Here is an 18031-nt window from a genome sequence, read left to right as displayed (position 1 = left end):
TTTAACCCTCATGTCTAAAAATATAAAAAAAATTGACATTGTTTTTGACAATTGTTAAAATTTTTGAATCATGTAAATCGAATGGCGTTTTCATACGCTACGGACTGACGATGTGCCAAAATAGTACCAAAATAGAATAACCATGTTTTTTTTTGCATAATTCGTAGTGAAAATCAACAAGGTAAACGAAAAATCTCAATTTGGAAAAGGGAAAATTAAGCACTTTTTAAAAATACCCAATGAAAAAAACACCTTTAAGGGCTTTTAAAAAATGGAAATCGAAAATAAGCACCTTTAAGCACTTTTTAAAAATGCAACGCTCCCTGAAAAACAAACTAAAATCGTAAATGACAGTCTAAATAAAATACGCAAAATAATAATACTAAGTATCTATGGTCAGGCTTATTTTCTTTAGAAAGGTTAATATAATTTTAAAAACATTCAAATTCAAGTTTTTAAGCAATTGTCTTACAATATTGAATTTGTTTTAGGTTATAAAAATACGTAATTTTAAAATAAACACAATTTTTTTTTTTTTATCAGACATAACAAAATAGGGGTTTCTTTAAGTATACCAAAATTTAAATTTAAAAATAAAATAGTAAATGTTTAACTTACTTTTCATCAGGGACATTTGTGCTAATGTACTTTTCATAGACTATACCACCATCATCTGGGAATATTTCTTCTTGATATATGATGATGTTCTTTATAAGCTCATTTACTAGGTTCTGATATTGAACCTGATCTTTGTCCTCAGGAATGGGTAGAAGAGTAGGACCAAAGCAGATTGCCAGGTTATACGGATCCATCATATTTTCATCACTGAATTCTGATAAGCTAAAAATAAATTGATGCATTGCAAATTATAGAAATTGTATAATGTACATAAATTGCAAGAGTTATACATACATTTTTTATAGGGTTATTCTAGAAACATTTGTTTTAAATATTTAGGGTCTTAAAATCGTGAGCACATTATGACTGACAGAGATAAAAGCTCTATTAAATATTGACTGACAGAGATAAAAGCTCTATAAAATATTTGCATAAATCTTTTGAAAAAAATTGAAATTTTAATTTTTTATTTTATGGTAAGCACTGCATTCAGATTGAATGACAAGTTATAAAAAAAATAATAAAAAAAAAAACGTTTTTCTTAATGCACAAAAGACACTAACAAGACTAGACTAAGGTGCAGAGCTCAAGATAAATATATGTATAGATATAATATAAAAACTTAATTCCTTTATTTATTAATTTTTTAATGAAAAATATTTTGCAAAAAAACTAAAGAATAATAATAAGTTTTTAAACTTCTATTTAAAAACTCGTTCATGATAAAATCATTTAAATTCATTATATAAATGGGAACAGTTACACTTCTCTGAAATTTTAATTACAGCATTGAATCTGAAAACTTCTTTTTCAGGCACAAAAATAAAAATAATGACAAAAACTATGAAATAAATAACATACCATTAGACTCATGGCTAATATTTTAAAAAAATACTAAATGCCAATAACTATTTAAAATAACTTATTAAATTTAAAATTACGTTGCCAAAAATATAATGGCCGATTGTGGGTTAACCAAACTTATATATATAAATTAAAACCAGTTTGTTTTGATTTTGAAATCGATAAATGAATACAAGTACAAATGAGTTAAAATATTATACATTAAATTTCAAAATGAGGCACATTTCTCAGTAGTTAATTTAATTTCATTTACACATTATTCAATTATACAAGTACAAGTTTTTAGTAACATTGCATTAATTATTTGTTGCTAAAAGATAATAAAAAAAACTTACTGATTAAGGAATGCAAATAAATATCTGAGAACAATGACAACTGATCGAGGTAAATTATTCACAACATCTCTAACTCTATAGATGAACTCTTTCTTTGACTCCACTTCTAAAACAAATAAAAGGAAGTTGCATGCTTAATCATCACAAGACAATTATTTTTACATATATATTTTAATACAATTTTATCTAAAACTTGATCATAAAATTACATTTGAAACATATATATATATATATATATATATATATATATATATATATATATATATATATATATATATATATATATATATATATATATATATATATATAAATATATATATATATATATTATATAAATATAAATTAATAATTATATTATTAATAATTAGAAATAAATTTATATTATTCAATTATTAAATTTTTTTTTGTCATTTAATGGTGTCTTAAAAAATGCAGTTAACACTCAATCAAGTGCTTTAAAATTAAAAAAGTTACAGAAAGTGGAGTTAATTGATATGTCGAATGAAGCATATATGTCTTAATTTAATAAAGGTCAGAATTAAGTAACACTATGAGGACATGCACATTTTTTTCCCTTTCAAAAAGAAAATTTTGATGATTTATGCTGAAAATATTCATATTCATTTCAAATATTCATATTTGAAATTATGCTGAATATATTCATATTCAGCATATTCTTTGTGTATAAATACTAAAAATTTGTAAATAATTCTAATATATGAATTTTTAACAGAAATCAAATAATTTATATAATAAATTTTTAAACTTAAAATATAAATTTAAAATTTGTATTTAATTTATTCCTTACATTTATTACATAAATGTGATGTCGTCAGAACAGTTTCTATTTCAATGCTTTAACACACAGCAAATGTAGTCTTTTTAAAATAAGTTTAGCTTAAAAAATTAAATCATAATAACCTATTAACTTAATTTTATTAGCAGCTTATTTAAATATTCATTTAAAAAAATCACATATCGTATATTTTTTGTTTTTAAACTTCAAAATAAAGATTTATTTGAATATGAATAAGTTTTCTTTATAAATATCCATAAATATAAGCTTTTAATGAATAATGGTAGTACAATTTTTAAAAATGTAGAGTAATAAATAATTCATATAGGAACAAAATATAATTTTACAACATAACATATTTTACAACATTATGCTATACTTTTAAGCAATGTTAAGTTTCAATATAAAATGATATAAGTAAATATAGTAATAATATGGCAGTACAGAACAATTTCAGAGTGAGATGAAATGCACCACCTTTTGTTTTTTACATCATGGTAGAAAAAATCATACTAAAGTTGAACAATGATAAGTACATTAAAATATATATTTAGAGATATCTGCAACCGAGTTTATTTGAAAACTACATAACAATTAAAAACAAAAGAATGATTAGCAGTAATAGTAAGAAATATTTTTCAAAATAACTTAAAAATATTTTACAGGTAAACAAGATTCTAAATACAACATAAAATTCAACTAACTTTATTGTTTAAATTTTGATTATAAAAAAATGGAAAATCAAGAAACATACAGAATACTTTTTGAATAATGCATAATAAAATTTACTTAAAAAGCACACAATGAATATTTAATAACAAATTAGTGATTTAAACAGTTGTTTACCAAAACATAAAAGCAACTTCTGAACAATCATATTTTAAGTTAGTAGGAGGAATAGCACAAATTACGAAAATCTTCCAAAAATTAAGAAAGTTTAATTGCTGAACTTTTTTAATTTGGGATGATTTTATTTTACGCACGGATTTTAAGAAACAATTTTAAAATAAGTATTTAAATTAAATTATCTAATAACTACTTTAAGAACTTACGAGATATATCAACAAGCTGATCAAAATAAAAGATTGGAAAAAGAGGTTCACGTAGTTCTCTTAGATAAAGTTTAAGAACACCTCCAACTGAATTAATATCACTTGCATCTGAGACATCAGCTAAAGGATCTTCTCCTGGAATAAAAGATGCAATTAGTTTTCAAAAACTTTTTAAACCAAATATACAAGTCAAAAAAGTTATCTAGTAGTTTCACTTGGGCACACTAATAAAGAAAATATGGACATTTAAGAAACAAATTAGTCCTATAAAATTAAACATAGATATATTTGAATAGCTACAAAATCAAGGAAAAACAATTCAGTGGCCCATTTGAAAGACACTAAAATTTCATTATTTGTTAGCATCTTCTTATTAATCTGTTATCTGTATTGTTATAACTGCTATAGTGAATGCCTATCTCATAACGTTAAATTGATTGACATTTATCAGTTAATTACTCACTTACTCAAAATGAGTGATCCTTTAAAGCATCATTAAAACGAGAACATAGAAAGTTCTTAGTTTTTATTAATTTAAAATTGCGTTCATTCTTTTCTAAGTTAATTGAGTTTCTATTGAGTATTTTTGATCCTATGTTTAACACAGTGTGACAAAGTGTAGAAAACATTTCTTTTTATGTAACACAATTATGAAATATTTTTTTACTTTAGAAATTACACAGCTGCCAACAGTGGGTTTTCAAAAAAAAGGAAGATATTAAAAGCTGTAAAATTTCAACGTATTTTTTCTTCTGAACACAATTCAATTTAAAGATTTTAAGACAATTAAGAACACTTAGGGGCATCAATTTTAATTATTTTTCAAAGTTTGATATGTGCACGATTTGGCTTTCTTTAAAAAAATTTCATCAAATGTTACATTGTAGCAATTTTGATTTTTACAAAAATAATCAGCTTGTAATATTTTTTCTAGCATCTCATCACTAAGAGATGATCTAAGCTGTGTTCTAGTTTTTTTTAACCTGACTGAACACACGTTCACATTCTGCATTTGAATGTGAGAAAGATAACACAGATAATATAAATTTAGAAATGTTTTTACATTTAAATTGGCCCATTTCATTCTTCAGTTCTCCAATAAAAACCCATCGACTGCCCATTCTATCTTCTTTCACTGTTTCGAAATTCTTTGCTATTGGCACAGAACTTTTTTCAAGATAGTAATACAAATCAATGAGTAATTCATCAATCTTAAAAGACAAGGCTGATGACCCTCTTTCTGCAGCTATGTTCAATAAGTGACAACAGCAATCCAGCAAGGCTATATTTATATTCGCTTTTTGTAATACAGAAAAAACATCAGATTTCTGCCCCACTATTACAGGAGCATTGTCACAACTAATGGCGATGCAATTTTCAATTGGTATGTGAAGTGATTTCAAACTAGTTAAAACTAGATTACCAATATTCACACCAGTAGAATCCCCTACTAAAACTGGCAGTGATAGTAACACACTGTTGGTGATAGTACAAATTTGGATCGTGACTCTGTTGCAAAAAATATTTAATAAAATGGGAATTTTTTTTAAATCGAGGAAAATCGGAAGATTAAAATAAAAAACCGGAAGGCAGCAGTTTCGATAAAAAACCGGAAGGGTTGGCAGCTGTGAAATTATCTATTAAATAATTTCACTTAATTCTCAGATGGTTGTCTCAAGAGTTTTGGATCATTTTAGGAGCTGTTCAAAGCTAAAAAAAATACTAATTCGCTAATAAAATACTAATGCCTCAAATTTACTAGTGTATAAGTTGTTTACAACAAACTCTTTATGAATAATTACTATGGTTACACTCATTAACAGCAGTCATTAACAGTGAATGTAAACAAAAATTTGGAGAGTTAGATGCGAATTAAAAATAAATTAGCATGAATGTGAAGAAGAAAAAAAAAGGATTCATCCATAACATAGAAGGGGAAAAAAAAGACACTATAAAAAATAGAAAACACTATGAAAAATAGAGTTTTTTGCACAAATGCATTTTCTTGCAACTTTATAGACAGAATTAAAATCTATTCAATTGTGGAAAAGTGGATTAAGTAGCATTTCTATTTGTAGAAGTAAAATTTAAAAGTAATTACAAACCTCTCTCAAAAGTTTCCCGGAAATTATTTATTTCCACTTGAGAGCCCGATACTCTGAATATACCTTGATGGTGCAATCCTAAAATAAAATTAGAAATAGTTTTAATAAAATTAATTAAATATGAAAATTTAAAATATTATCAAACAAAAAAGTTGTAACACAAGTAAAAAAAAAATTAAAATATTTGTTTAAAAAACTGAAACAGTATTGTATTAATTTTTTAAACAAATATTTTAATTTGATGGTACTGCATAGTACCATAAAATCCAAAAACAGGTAATCCTTAATTTCAGATAATTCAAATAGATAATTGCTTTTAAAAAATTACACATGAAAAGAATTCTCATAAAAATGTTTGAAAAAACAACTATTCTAAGAATAAATATGGATTTTAGTAAAGGACCGATTATAAAATAAATTCACTTAATTTCCTTGACTAGAGTATATGAATCAAAAATCAAGTTAAGTGATACGATATAGATTAAGAAAGAAAATAACGCACTGCAGTATAATATTAAAAATGTTATCATTTCAAATGAGAGGTTTATAATTCATGTGATTAAAGTACAGTACTAAACCGATTATCCGGAACGATCGGGACCATCGCTATTCCGAATAACTGATTTTTCCGGTTTTCTAAATGGCTATAAAAAACCGTTTTTTTTTTTATTGTTAAACCCAACTAAAAAAAAATATTTGGAAATAATCTTAAAAAGAAGATAAAACGATGAAGTAATACACTAATGATTATTTCCAAAATGATGGTATGGTAAACATCTTTCAAAAAAGAAAGAAAAATCCTAAAACTCTTATGAGGAAAAAAAAAATTTTTTTTTTAAAAATGGCAAAAAAATTTATCAAATTTCGTTCCAGTTTTCTGATTTCCGGATAACGGGTTCTGTACTGTATTATGAAAACTAACACTCACATGGATGTTTGTAATTTGCTGATAATGTGAAGAAGATTGGCAATACAATGTCGGAAAGTGTTCAGCTAATAACAATATTTACATACATCTTAAAAATGGAATAGCACCCAAAGAGAAAATATCCAAATAATTACATCTCTTTTGTATATTAAAAAAATAAATAAATGCAAAAATGGTAGACTTTAAAATTCTGTTCGACAAAATAATAAATGAAGTTGCTCCGCTATTCAAGACCTTTATACGAACAATATAATAATAAAAAATAGTTACCATATAAATTTATTACTCTTATGCAACTTCTGATTATCAACGGTATTTCCTGATTAACTGCCTAAAAAAAACAAGTAAAATATGGTAAGTAAATAGATAAACGATTTATGAAAATTTAACATTCAGGCTAAGAATTTAATGCTAAGAAAATAATGTGATAAAATAGTTACTTCAAGGTATTCCTCCAAGCTTCCACCGAAGAGTTTGGGTTGACCCACCAAAGGTGTGCGGCCAATGCGTTTTTTCCTCAGCCTCTGAGGAAGATTGTGCGGTCTTTGTGCAATGTGTGGAGATGCACCACCTGGCAAAACTGGAATTTCATCCCCTTCTATTCCAAGACCTTGGCGAATAACATCAGATTTAGCTTGAAGCCGGGCAATCAGATTGTTTGTCATGATGTATTGAGAGAATTTCTGAAAAAATTTTTCACCATCACTTTAATTCTTAAAATGTATATACAATACCTAATTTATTAAAAGCATGCAATTAGACGAGTGAATTAAAAAAGAATTCTTTATTATCACCCATTCCATAAAACATTATAAATGTTACAAGTAATTTAAGTGTTTTACATACACGTCTGTAACATGACATGTCTATACACAGGTCTATAACACAGACATGTCTATAGCAATAAGATGTAATCTTTGTAATTATGCCTTAAGATTTACTTGTGCCCTTTAATTTGTTCATTAAGAATACTCTTCAAATTTTACACTTGAGTTTAGACATACAACATAATAAAAATAAAATATTTTGAGCAAAATATTTGTGTACAAAACAGTTTTTAAGATATACATGCATAGAACAACAATTTAATTATTTAAGTTTTTAAAAAAGTGTAATTTTTAAAGGTGTTTAATCTATCCTAAAAGGCTGATTTTAAAAAAATTTTACTGTCTCTCAACTTGTTTTTCCATTATACTTTTAAACTGTTAAAACATTATAATTAAATTTAAACAACATATGGCTTACAACTTACAATAATTTTATTGTTAATTCAAATAAGTCATTTGTTATACACTGTGTTGTGTTATTAAATTTTTTACTGATAATTGTACGTAAATTTTTATACGTGTGTAAGCGTACTTTTAAGTAACCATTTCCTACACTATCAACTACTGTTTAGAAATATCTAAATTTATTGAAAAATATTAATTTAACAACTATGTTACCCAAAAATATAAATTATCAGTTAATCATAGTTACCTTATATTTAACAATCGAACGATTCATTTAAATAACAAATAATCATTATATAATTATAACAGGGTATTCAGTTCAATTCAGTGTATTAAGATTTCAGATCAACAATTAAATACTAACATTTAAATAAAAGTCTTCAGTCTCTTGCTTGTCTGCTCTACGTTTCAAAGCCAGTGTTTCTGGTTGTTTTAAACCATTCCTGCTTGACCCGTCTTCTTCAAATAGAATGGTGCAGTCAAAATCTTTAATGCTAATCATTTCCAATAAAGTTTTTTCTGCTGTTTCTAAAGTTTTCCAGATCTAAGAAAGAAATGAAGAAAAAAAAAATTAGTAAATAAATTTTTTTAAACATTTACATATTATTCAGAAATCTTAAGAAAATATTAATTAATATTTTCCTTTTCAAAGGGATAGATTATACCCAATTAAAATGATAAATTTAAAATTCCAATTACAGTTAACTAAATATTAACCACAAATGCCTTAGCAGTTTATCTGTGGTCTGATTGTAGGTTTGTACAAAATGATATGGCTAATGCTACAAGTATATTAGGTAGTACAAGTATCTTATGATTCTACTGTACAATATTTTATCTGTTTAATATTCTGCAAAATGATGTCATGTGAGTATTCTAATCTTTTTATATCTCTTAGATAAATATTTTTGCCGATGTTAAGTTCTTTTGTAATTAACAAATATTGTTAGAAAAGTCATAATTAACAAATGAAGTTATACAATACAGTTATACAATGAAGTTATACAATACAGAAGTTATACAATGAAGTTACAATATTATGTTTGCACAAAATATTATAAAAATTAAAAACCAATAAATATTTTTATTAAAGGAAATGCCCTTTTGCAATATTTTCCAGGCTTTATAAACACTTAAACAAACACAAACTTTCAATTTTCTTATTAAGAACAGTAAAAAAAATAATGTTGTTTAAATCTCTTGAAAGAACTGTATAATTCTTCCCCCCCCCCCCATATATTCTGTGAATATTTTTTTATTTAGAATAATATTTAAAATTTTTATGAATTGAAATATTTCAAGTGAAATAATAAACCTAAAAATATGATTGAATTAGACGAGAGTTGATAAACATTTTCTAAATCCCACAATAAAAAAAGTATTTTTTCTCTTATTGAACAGGATTTAATAGATACACGAACAGAAGAAAAAAAAAAGTTTCTTCTAAAAATTAATAATTTTTCTATTTTCAGCTTATTCTTATCTGATTAAGTTTTGTTTATTTCTACATTTATACTCAGAACTGTAAGAATGACAATGTAAAAATTGTGTTTTGAGGCTGTGAACCACATACATAGAAAAAAAAACAATGAACATATTACATATTTAGTGTTCTAATACTAAGAAAGTTTCCTATTTATAAGACCAAAACTATAGTATGTTCATTTCTGTGACATTATTTGTGTTTTATATACCTTGTTCAGCTTTAATCAATGTAAGACATGTATAATAATGTTAAAAGTATGTAATACTGATATGGGATCATTTAAATAATCGAAGTTAGACCGCAGATTATTTTAATAGAAAAGTGGTAATCAAAGCATATATTAATCATATCTACCTCTTCACTTTCTGTCTTCAGTGAGGTAAGGCGATTGTTCACAAGTTTATACCTTTGTTCCAACTCTTCTTGGATTGGTTTTTCTACACTAATTTGTGTTACCTGAAATATATCATACTTGTTTAATTATGAAAAATGTAAATGGGAAATTTTAATAATATTCAAAACATTATAATAATAATTATAATAATAAAACACATTAATAATATTCGAAAATAATACTCCAATGACCTCGTCTCCTTTGTGGGGTTCGAAGTCAATTTTTTATTTATATTTTAATATTTAAATATTAATATTAAATATAATATAAAATATTAATATTAAATAACATTTAATATTAATATTTATACATTTTAATAATATTTAAAACATTATAATAATTACAATAATAAACATATTAATAATATTTAAAACACATAATTCTAATGACCTCGTCTCCTTTGTGGGGTTGGAAGTCAAATTTCTTTGGCACCATGAACGCAGAGTTGTTGTATTCAAGGAATCTCTGCTTGTCTACACGAGAATCTAGATTTGTAATGCACTTGTTAAGACCATCGATGCTTGCCTGCTTCGACTTCTTAAGGCACTCTTCAGCATTAATGGAAACCATTAGAGTGTGAGCAATGGATGTGTGAAAACCGAAATCCATACACTGCAATTTTTAAAAAAAGAAGATTTAAGATACAAACAGGAAAATTAAGCAACACAACTTTAAATTAATCAGTGCAAAACTTTTAGATAAAAAGACTAGTGTAAGATAGTTACTACTATGCGTTGAGGGATAAGGTGAAAAAGCTTAATTCCAATTATTAAATACAAATTATAGAAAATGAGTCAATTAAAAACCTGCAGGGGAGAATTTGATATAAATTCAAAAACTTTTGTAATTTTTGATGCCAGAAACTCAGTATCTCTATACTCTTTATTAGTGCCGGATTTTTTTTTTTTTTTTTTTTAATTCTCTTTCATTTGCACTTGATCAAGCACTTACTAAAATAACTTTAAATACTTCCTATTTTTATCTACAATGCATAACAGTAATACTGGTCATCTAAAAGTCATTTTAGCCCACTAATCACAAGGGACTTAGAGCCAAACAATTACTGATGCGTCAAATACAGCTTCATATCAAACAATAAGATAAAGCTTCAGCTGGCAATTTCGCTATTTACTTATGGAATTTTGAGTTTCAAATTTTAATTTATCCTCCCCTATAAAAACGTTAAAAAATAATAACATAATCATCATCATCTCACACAGAAAATACAAATTTAATTCAATTCTCAGTTGAGTTATTTCTTTAGTCTTAAGAAAAGAATGAAATCAAATAAATCCACTTTCATATTTGATCTGAAATCATTATGAATGTATTTTAGCCAAGAATAGTCTTTCTACAGCATCTTGGTTAACGGGCAATACTGTTACAAGAAGGAAGGCCCCAAGAAAGTCGGTAGGATACAATGAAATTGTTGGAGTCATAGCTTGGGAAAATTTAGAGCTCCAGAGAAACACAGCTCTCAAATGCTCCAGCTCATGCTTACAGCTAATTATATATAAAATATATAAAAAAATTAAAACTATGTGACATTGCATCTCAAGCTTTTATACAGAATAAAAATAATTTAGTTGTAATTCCGAATAATATGTATTTTTTCATGCATTATTTTTTTTATAATCCTTGTCAGGAATAAACTTGAAATACACTAGGGGTCCCTAACTAATATTTAAGAGAGGAAAAAAAACAATATTAAAAATTTAACAATTGCCATTAAGGAAGCAGAGCTGAAAATACAAAAACTTAGTTTGAGTAACAGAGGAAACAAAGAGGATAAGAAAAATTAATTATTTGAAACATCTCAATCAAACAAGTTTTGATGATTTTAATCCCACCTTACCCTGTAGCAATTTTTTATTTGTGTTTTTGTTTTTTCTCCCTGAAATATTTATTTGAGCTCCAAAATTTGTTTTAATTTTTTCTAAACATCACATATTTTCCGAAATGATTGTAAAAATATAAATTAAGAGTGATTATTAGGGAACATCCTGTACATGTTTTTTTAGTAAGGAGCAGTTCAATTTATATTATGTACGATTAGTTTTGGCCATTTTAGACTTTCTCTTGTACGCAAATCACAAAATCCCTTCATGCTTACACAAGAAAATCACAATACACTGCCCCCTGTTTTTGACTTTGACGTTTATTGTAATTACCTAATTTTAGCATTAAATTCAAATAAAAAGATGTAACTTATAAGGGCAATTTACTGTCTTACAAAGCACAGCACCTATCCCCTTGTCAGCAAAAACTAGAAAATCACAAACCCCCTATCCCGATTGGGTGCTTACTAAACATTTATATGGGGCCCTAATAACAGCAAATATTATGGCAGAAAAATAAACTTACATCAATAATATCAGATAAATCATCCACAAAATACTTGTGAATAGCAGCATTGCTAGCATCCATGCATAATAAATAATCATTCCGAGCCTTCAATGCTTTCAGCTTTGCATCATTGTATTTTAATCGGCGCTGTAAAAGAGAAGACGGTTAACATGTAAATTAAAATACCATATCATTAGAAAAATTTTATAATTTATAAAATACAATTACAGAAATTTTAATTTTATACTATTATATTAAAAGTTTGTAAGCTTTATTTAAAAACCGTCAATTTGGCACGAACTTTCCTCCATAATGAAAATTATTATAATTAATGAATAATTTTAAATTTAGGGAAATTTTTATGAGCCCTGATAATACAGCCTTAGAGTAACTTTTTAAATTTCAAATAATTTATTCCTCTAATGTTTTTCATTTTCACAGAATGTTGACTTTTCTTTTGGTGGACATTTTGTACCATTTTCAGAATTAGCTTAGAGGGGGCTGGCAAATACACTAAACTCAGTCTAACAAACACAAGGAATTGTTGAAAACTTAGAGAGAAAAAATTAGCATACTATTCACAAAATTGCATTATTTCATGAGACGACAAAGCCTTTGGCTTTAAACACCAACATTTTAAAACAATCAGTTTGTTGCAGAAGAACTGTTTAACTAAAATTTCTACAGCAGTTTGTAGCAATGCAACAACAAAAAATGATACAACTAATGTAATGTAAAAAGCTAAAATTGTTTTCCAATTTGCTACCAAATTGTTAAACTGTCCTACAAGTAAAAAAACGTATTGTAATTAGTTATGTATGATTAAATTTATAATGAAGATTTATTTTGAAATAAAGATTTTGCACTCATAACAGTAAAGGAACAAATTTTTAGTTGCATTCATGCAAATATTCGATATTGCCTAATTCGAGTTAGGGGATTTCAAATCTGAAATTAGTTTTGCACCTAGAGCTACAGATTCTTTTTAAAAAGGATATTTTTAGTCAAAATACACGAGTTTAAAAACGTTATAGATAAAAGAGAGTAGCATAAATGTAGGAACAAACTTCTAGGAGAGTAACAGCAAATCATCAAGATTAAAATTGCATTGGAAATGTCGTCTTAAGTGAAAAGGGGGGGGGCTAACCTATTATGACTCACTCAGAAACAAGTTTATAATAGGGAAGTGCCCCTACTAATGAACGACACTATTTTCGAGTATGGGTTCTTTCCTATGCAATTTTAATCAATGACAATGATAAAAACAAACAATGATAAACAATTAAAAACAATGATAATGTGCCCTAACTTTCTTAGAAAATTCTCACAACATTTATGCAACCCTTTATTATGGGTAACGTTTTTAAACTTGTACATTTCGACAAATAACGATCTAAAAACGTCATTTAAAAAAAAAAAACTATAGTTCTGAGATAGAAAGTGATTGCAATTTTGAAATCAGCGATATGAAATATATAAGATTCTTTAAAAATTCTCAGGCAAAAGAAACCCCAAAAAATTTTTTTCCCCAATATAATTTAAATTAATATGTTTAATAATACACTTAAATTTTACACAAATAAATTATTTTCATAGAATTTTTTTGAAGTCTTTAAAAGTAAAAAAAAAAGGTTACCTTTTGAATTTCTTTCTCAATAAGGCGGAACTTTTTGGAGCGCTGTAGTTTTTCTTTAGGAATGGTTTGTTCTAGTTTACCCCTTTGAGCTTCTACATAACTTAATTTACTCTCCGCTTGCTTCTCCTCATTGTGATAAGTATAGTACGTCTTCATGGTCTAAAAAGAATCACATTACATAAATAATTTATCACTAATCATAGAAAAATCTAAATTCTGCATACCAGAACAATTAGAATTTTTAAAGCTTTGGTGTTAATACTTTAAAACACTTACAGTATGCAATTCATGCAAAACCTTCAGAAGTTCATCATGAATTTCAATACCAACATCTCGGCACTGAAAGCGAAAATACAAATTTTAAACACTGAATTAAAAAAATCAAATTTGTTTTTAACAATTCTAATAAAAGATATCATTTTAATATTTCAAAATTATAATTATTAACATAAAACTATATTTTTGGTTTCAAAATCATCTAAACTTCATTTTTAAAAAATTTATCCAGATTCAAAGAAAAAATTAAGGATCGTTTTAACCTATTTTTAACATTTATGGAATGTTTCAATTAGGAATTGTCTTAAAACTGAGGATAAAAACTATTTATATAGTAGTTATTTAATGTTTAAAAGTCTGTTTTACCGAAATAAATAAAATAGAGTAATACAAATAAGTGTTGATCACAAAATAATGCGATGTAACTATAGTTAATTGAAAAGTATGAGTAATTCTATAATCTTCACTAAACACGGAATTCTTTTTTCGGTATTTGTTTAGAAATCAAAGAAAAATTTCATCATAAAAAAGTTTTAAAAATATCATATGGATAGCTATTTAATGTAGAAAAAGTTGTTTTAACGAAAAACAAAATAGTATTTTAAAAAACAGTGTAATGTAAATTGAGTTTTATTTAAAGATATGAGTAATTGCATAGCTTAACTAATAGTTGCCATATAATAACATACATAAAACTACACAGATGTCTGTTCAGTATTTTTTTAAAAAATGTCAGAAAATTACGTTCATGGAATTTCCTTTTGTTGCTTAGTGTTAAAACATATTGAAAACTATTAATACACAAAATTAATGCAAATGTGTCTAAAAAGCAGAGAAGATATTTACTCTTTTGTAAATGCGCTGCACATCTTCCATGATGCATGTCATCCTATTGATGATAGTGTTGTTATATATCTCGCTGATCGCTGCATGGTCTCGACTTTGCCTCCTAGTTGTGGACACTAAATGTTGCCAACAAGCATACGATGAAAATAAATGCCACTGCTCACGCCTAGTGAAGAAGAAAAAACATTAGCTTTGATTTTATGTTATGAATTTCCTATTAAGTTTCATAAAGAAACCAATTTTTTTTTAAATAATTACTAGAAGTCTACATCAAGAGATGTGCATCAATATACACACATGTATCAGTTCTTGAAAGAGAAATACGATTTAAAGATGTATTTTGAAATACACTTAATGTTAGAAATTTAAATCTGAAAGTTTTTTTAATAGATTAAAATAAATTATTTAAAGAAATTTTAAATTAATAATTTATTCTTTAAAATTAAATAATTTTTCCCCTAAAATATTCTAGAAATATTTTAAATGCACCAGTTCTGGAATATTTTTGAACGAAAATTACACGAGAAGTAACAAATGTATGCATATGTAAAACAATTTTTAAAAAAATAAAGATTACACTATGGCTGAAAGATTGAAGCTACCAGGAGATATTGAATCAAGAGAAACAACAATCACATCATTGATCAAATATATAGAAGATTATACTCATGCAGAAAGTCTAATATTTCAAATATATATCTTTGAAATAAAAAAAAATTAGAACAGGGAATGCTATTTTACCATCAGCCCATTTCATTTTTTAAGAAAGATTAAACATTTTTCAGGTTTGAATGATGAAAATTACAAAGTTGATGAAGATATTTTCTGAAAATTTCTTATCCCACAAATCTTAAGGGGTCACAATACCCAAAAAGTGACAAAAATACCAAATTTTTTTTTATTGCTTATAATAAAACTTCAAAGTATTTCAAATGTACAGAAGAAAATTCATCTCCCTATCTACATTTTTAAAAAAGTTATGAATGATTTTAAATTGTTCTAATACAGAAACTTGCCCAGCAGTCTGACTTTAAAGTGCTTTTTCGCATAGATGATAATTTTGTGTCTTAATCTTAATTAAATCCCTAAGGATTTTTTTCTATTCAAGATAAAGCTTTGAAGTAAACTTTTTTATCTTGAGTATAATACACTTATTTAAACTGTGCATGGAATAAGCATTTTATGAGGTATTACAATTTTTACGGCTTGTTATATATACCTAACAGGAATTTTTACTCTTTTTTTTCTACTTTTTTACAAAATAATCTATAAAAAATATTCTAATTGATATATCAAAAAATGAATGCACAAAATTGTTAAGATAAATATTGCAAGCACTATGAAAAAAACTTTTTTTGAAAATATGTTAAAATAAAAAAGCCTTAGGGATTTAAAAATTTAAAATTTTTTCAACTTTTTTTAAAATTTACAAAAAATTAAACAGTTTAATCATTTTTTGAAGATAAATTATTGATTAAAACTTAAATGAGCATGTAAAGCATCCTCAAAATGAATGATTATACCTTTATTTTAAAAAATTGTTTCAAAGGTACTGTGACCCCTTAATTCAAAAAACAAAAATACACGTAAAATACATTCAAAAGGAAACTCAAAAGTTTTTTAGTAACTCATTAACACAAAGAAAATCTCCAGCCAAATTTTTATTACATTTTGTAATGCCTAATTATAACCCCTTCTAACCTGGCGTCCGGAATACCAGACATTAACTTAAAAATCAGTCATCTTCATTAATACCTTTCAGAATGATAAAAAAAATTTTTTTAAGTTAAAGCTCTGCATCCTTATTATTATCTCTGAATTTTTAATTAATTAATAATTAATATCTGAGTTAATTTAAAAATTAACTCAGATATGGCTTACCAATTTAAAAACTTTTTCGTTAAAATTTCATAATTCTGACTGAAGGGTCGTTTGTGCTAATGTAATGATTATAATAAGTAGAGTAAGATATAAAAGAAATTTTGAATTGACAAAAAAAATTATAGTTACTTTTGTTTTTCAGCTTTATGCCTTAGTGACAGTCCTTTGGCCAATTTCTCCAGTGATTTGGAATACTCCAGTTCTACTTCAGCCCTCCGTCTGAAGTAGTCCTGAATTTCAGCCACCAAGTTTACTTGTGTTTCCACTCGTGTATCCAGGCATTTCAGTTGTTCATTCAGTTGTTGGCGAATATCTAAAAGAGAAAGACATTTTTTTATTATCAGAAATATTTATAATGGATTTTTATATCAGAAAATAAAATCGGATTCTCACTGTTGTTTTTGTGAATGCATTTATGTAAATAAGGTCTTGTTTTTTGCGAGGTACAAAAAGCTTTTCAAGGGGTTGTAATTTTAAAATTATGAATTAATTAATGGTATCAACGACTCCGTTTCGCCAAAGAAATATTTTTGAAGGGTCTGTTTTAAAGAGGAAAAATATAGTGCATAGTGTTTTATAAAATGAAAAAATAAAAAGTTCATTAACACTAGAAAGACTGAAACTCAGTATATACCTATAATGCCAAAAAAGCAGTCAAAATGACTGGATTGTAAAAGAATAAATAATGTGTAAAGAAATTTGTTTAAAATTAATTTTTAATATTTTTTGTATTATTTACAGTTATATAACAAGTTATTAGTAAATATTAATAAAAAAAAAAATTATATGTTGTACAAAATTCTAAGAAATTGTGTCATTATATACATCATTGTTTTTCTAATTGAAATTAAAAGCAGTCAAAATGACTTCCTTAGGCTATCTAGTGTTAATAACGTAAAATAACCTGCGAAAAGTTTGTTGATATGAGAAAATAAAATATTTTGTGAAGATAACATATTTCGATAATGCTAGATATAATATTAATAATATCAATAGATATTATTTAGATGATATAATATTAATTTTTTAAACTAAAATATTTAATGTAGGGCCGATTTTTAAAATGAAAAATATAGTTAAGAACCAGTTTACACGAAGAAATAATTTGTGAAGGGCCCGTTTTGACAGTAAAATTATTCATTTTGACTATAAATTAATTTGTGAATGGAAATTTCTATTATATTTTGAGACAGCAACAACACCATATAATTCTCCCACCATTACCAAACTCATTAA

General features: G+C 25.9%; 1 protein-coding gene across 7 annotated transcripts in view; it reads right to left on the bottom strand.

The window, feature by feature from the left end:
- LOC107448763 (SLIT-ROBO Rho GTPase-activating protein 1) overlaps positions 1-18031 on the bottom strand; it is a 231283-nt gene that overhangs the window by 8927 nt on the left and 204325 nt on the right. For all 7 annotated transcript variants that reach the window (XM_087151252.1, XM_087151255.1, XM_087151257.1 and 4 more), the window contains 14 exons: positions 16925-17108; positions 14915-15080; positions 14069-14131; positions 13793-13951; positions 12175-12303; positions 10201-10422; positions 9771-9872; positions 8295-8474; positions 7139-7381; positions 6969-7029; positions 5771-5848; positions 3666-3800; positions 1818-1923; positions 619-840 (listed from right to left, as the gene is read on the bottom strand). In XM_087151252.1, the coding sequence (XP_087007378.1) occupies positions 619-840; positions 1818-1923; positions 3666-3800; positions 5771-5848; positions 6969-7029; positions 7139-7381; positions 8295-8474; positions 9771-9872; positions 10201-10422; positions 12175-12303; positions 13793-13951; positions 14069-14131; positions 14915-15080; positions 16925-17108 (2050 nt within the window). The remainder of the gene's footprint in view (positions 1-618; positions 841-1817; positions 1924-3665; positions 3801-5770; positions 5849-6968; positions 7030-7138; positions 7382-8294; positions 8475-9770; positions 9873-10200; positions 10423-12174; positions 12304-13792; positions 13952-14068; positions 14132-14914; positions 15081-16924; positions 17109-18031) is intronic.

Source organism: Parasteatoda tepidariorum, chromosome 9 (assembly GCF_982258835.1).
Source record: "Parasteatoda tepidariorum strain Cologne lab strain chromosome 9, Ptep-v5.0, whole genome shotgun sequence".
NCBI classification, from domain to species: Eukaryota; Metazoa; Arthropoda; class Arachnida; order Araneae; family Theridiidae; genus Parasteatoda; species Parasteatoda tepidariorum.
This window is presented reverse-complemented; position numbering and strand designations above follow the sequence as displayed.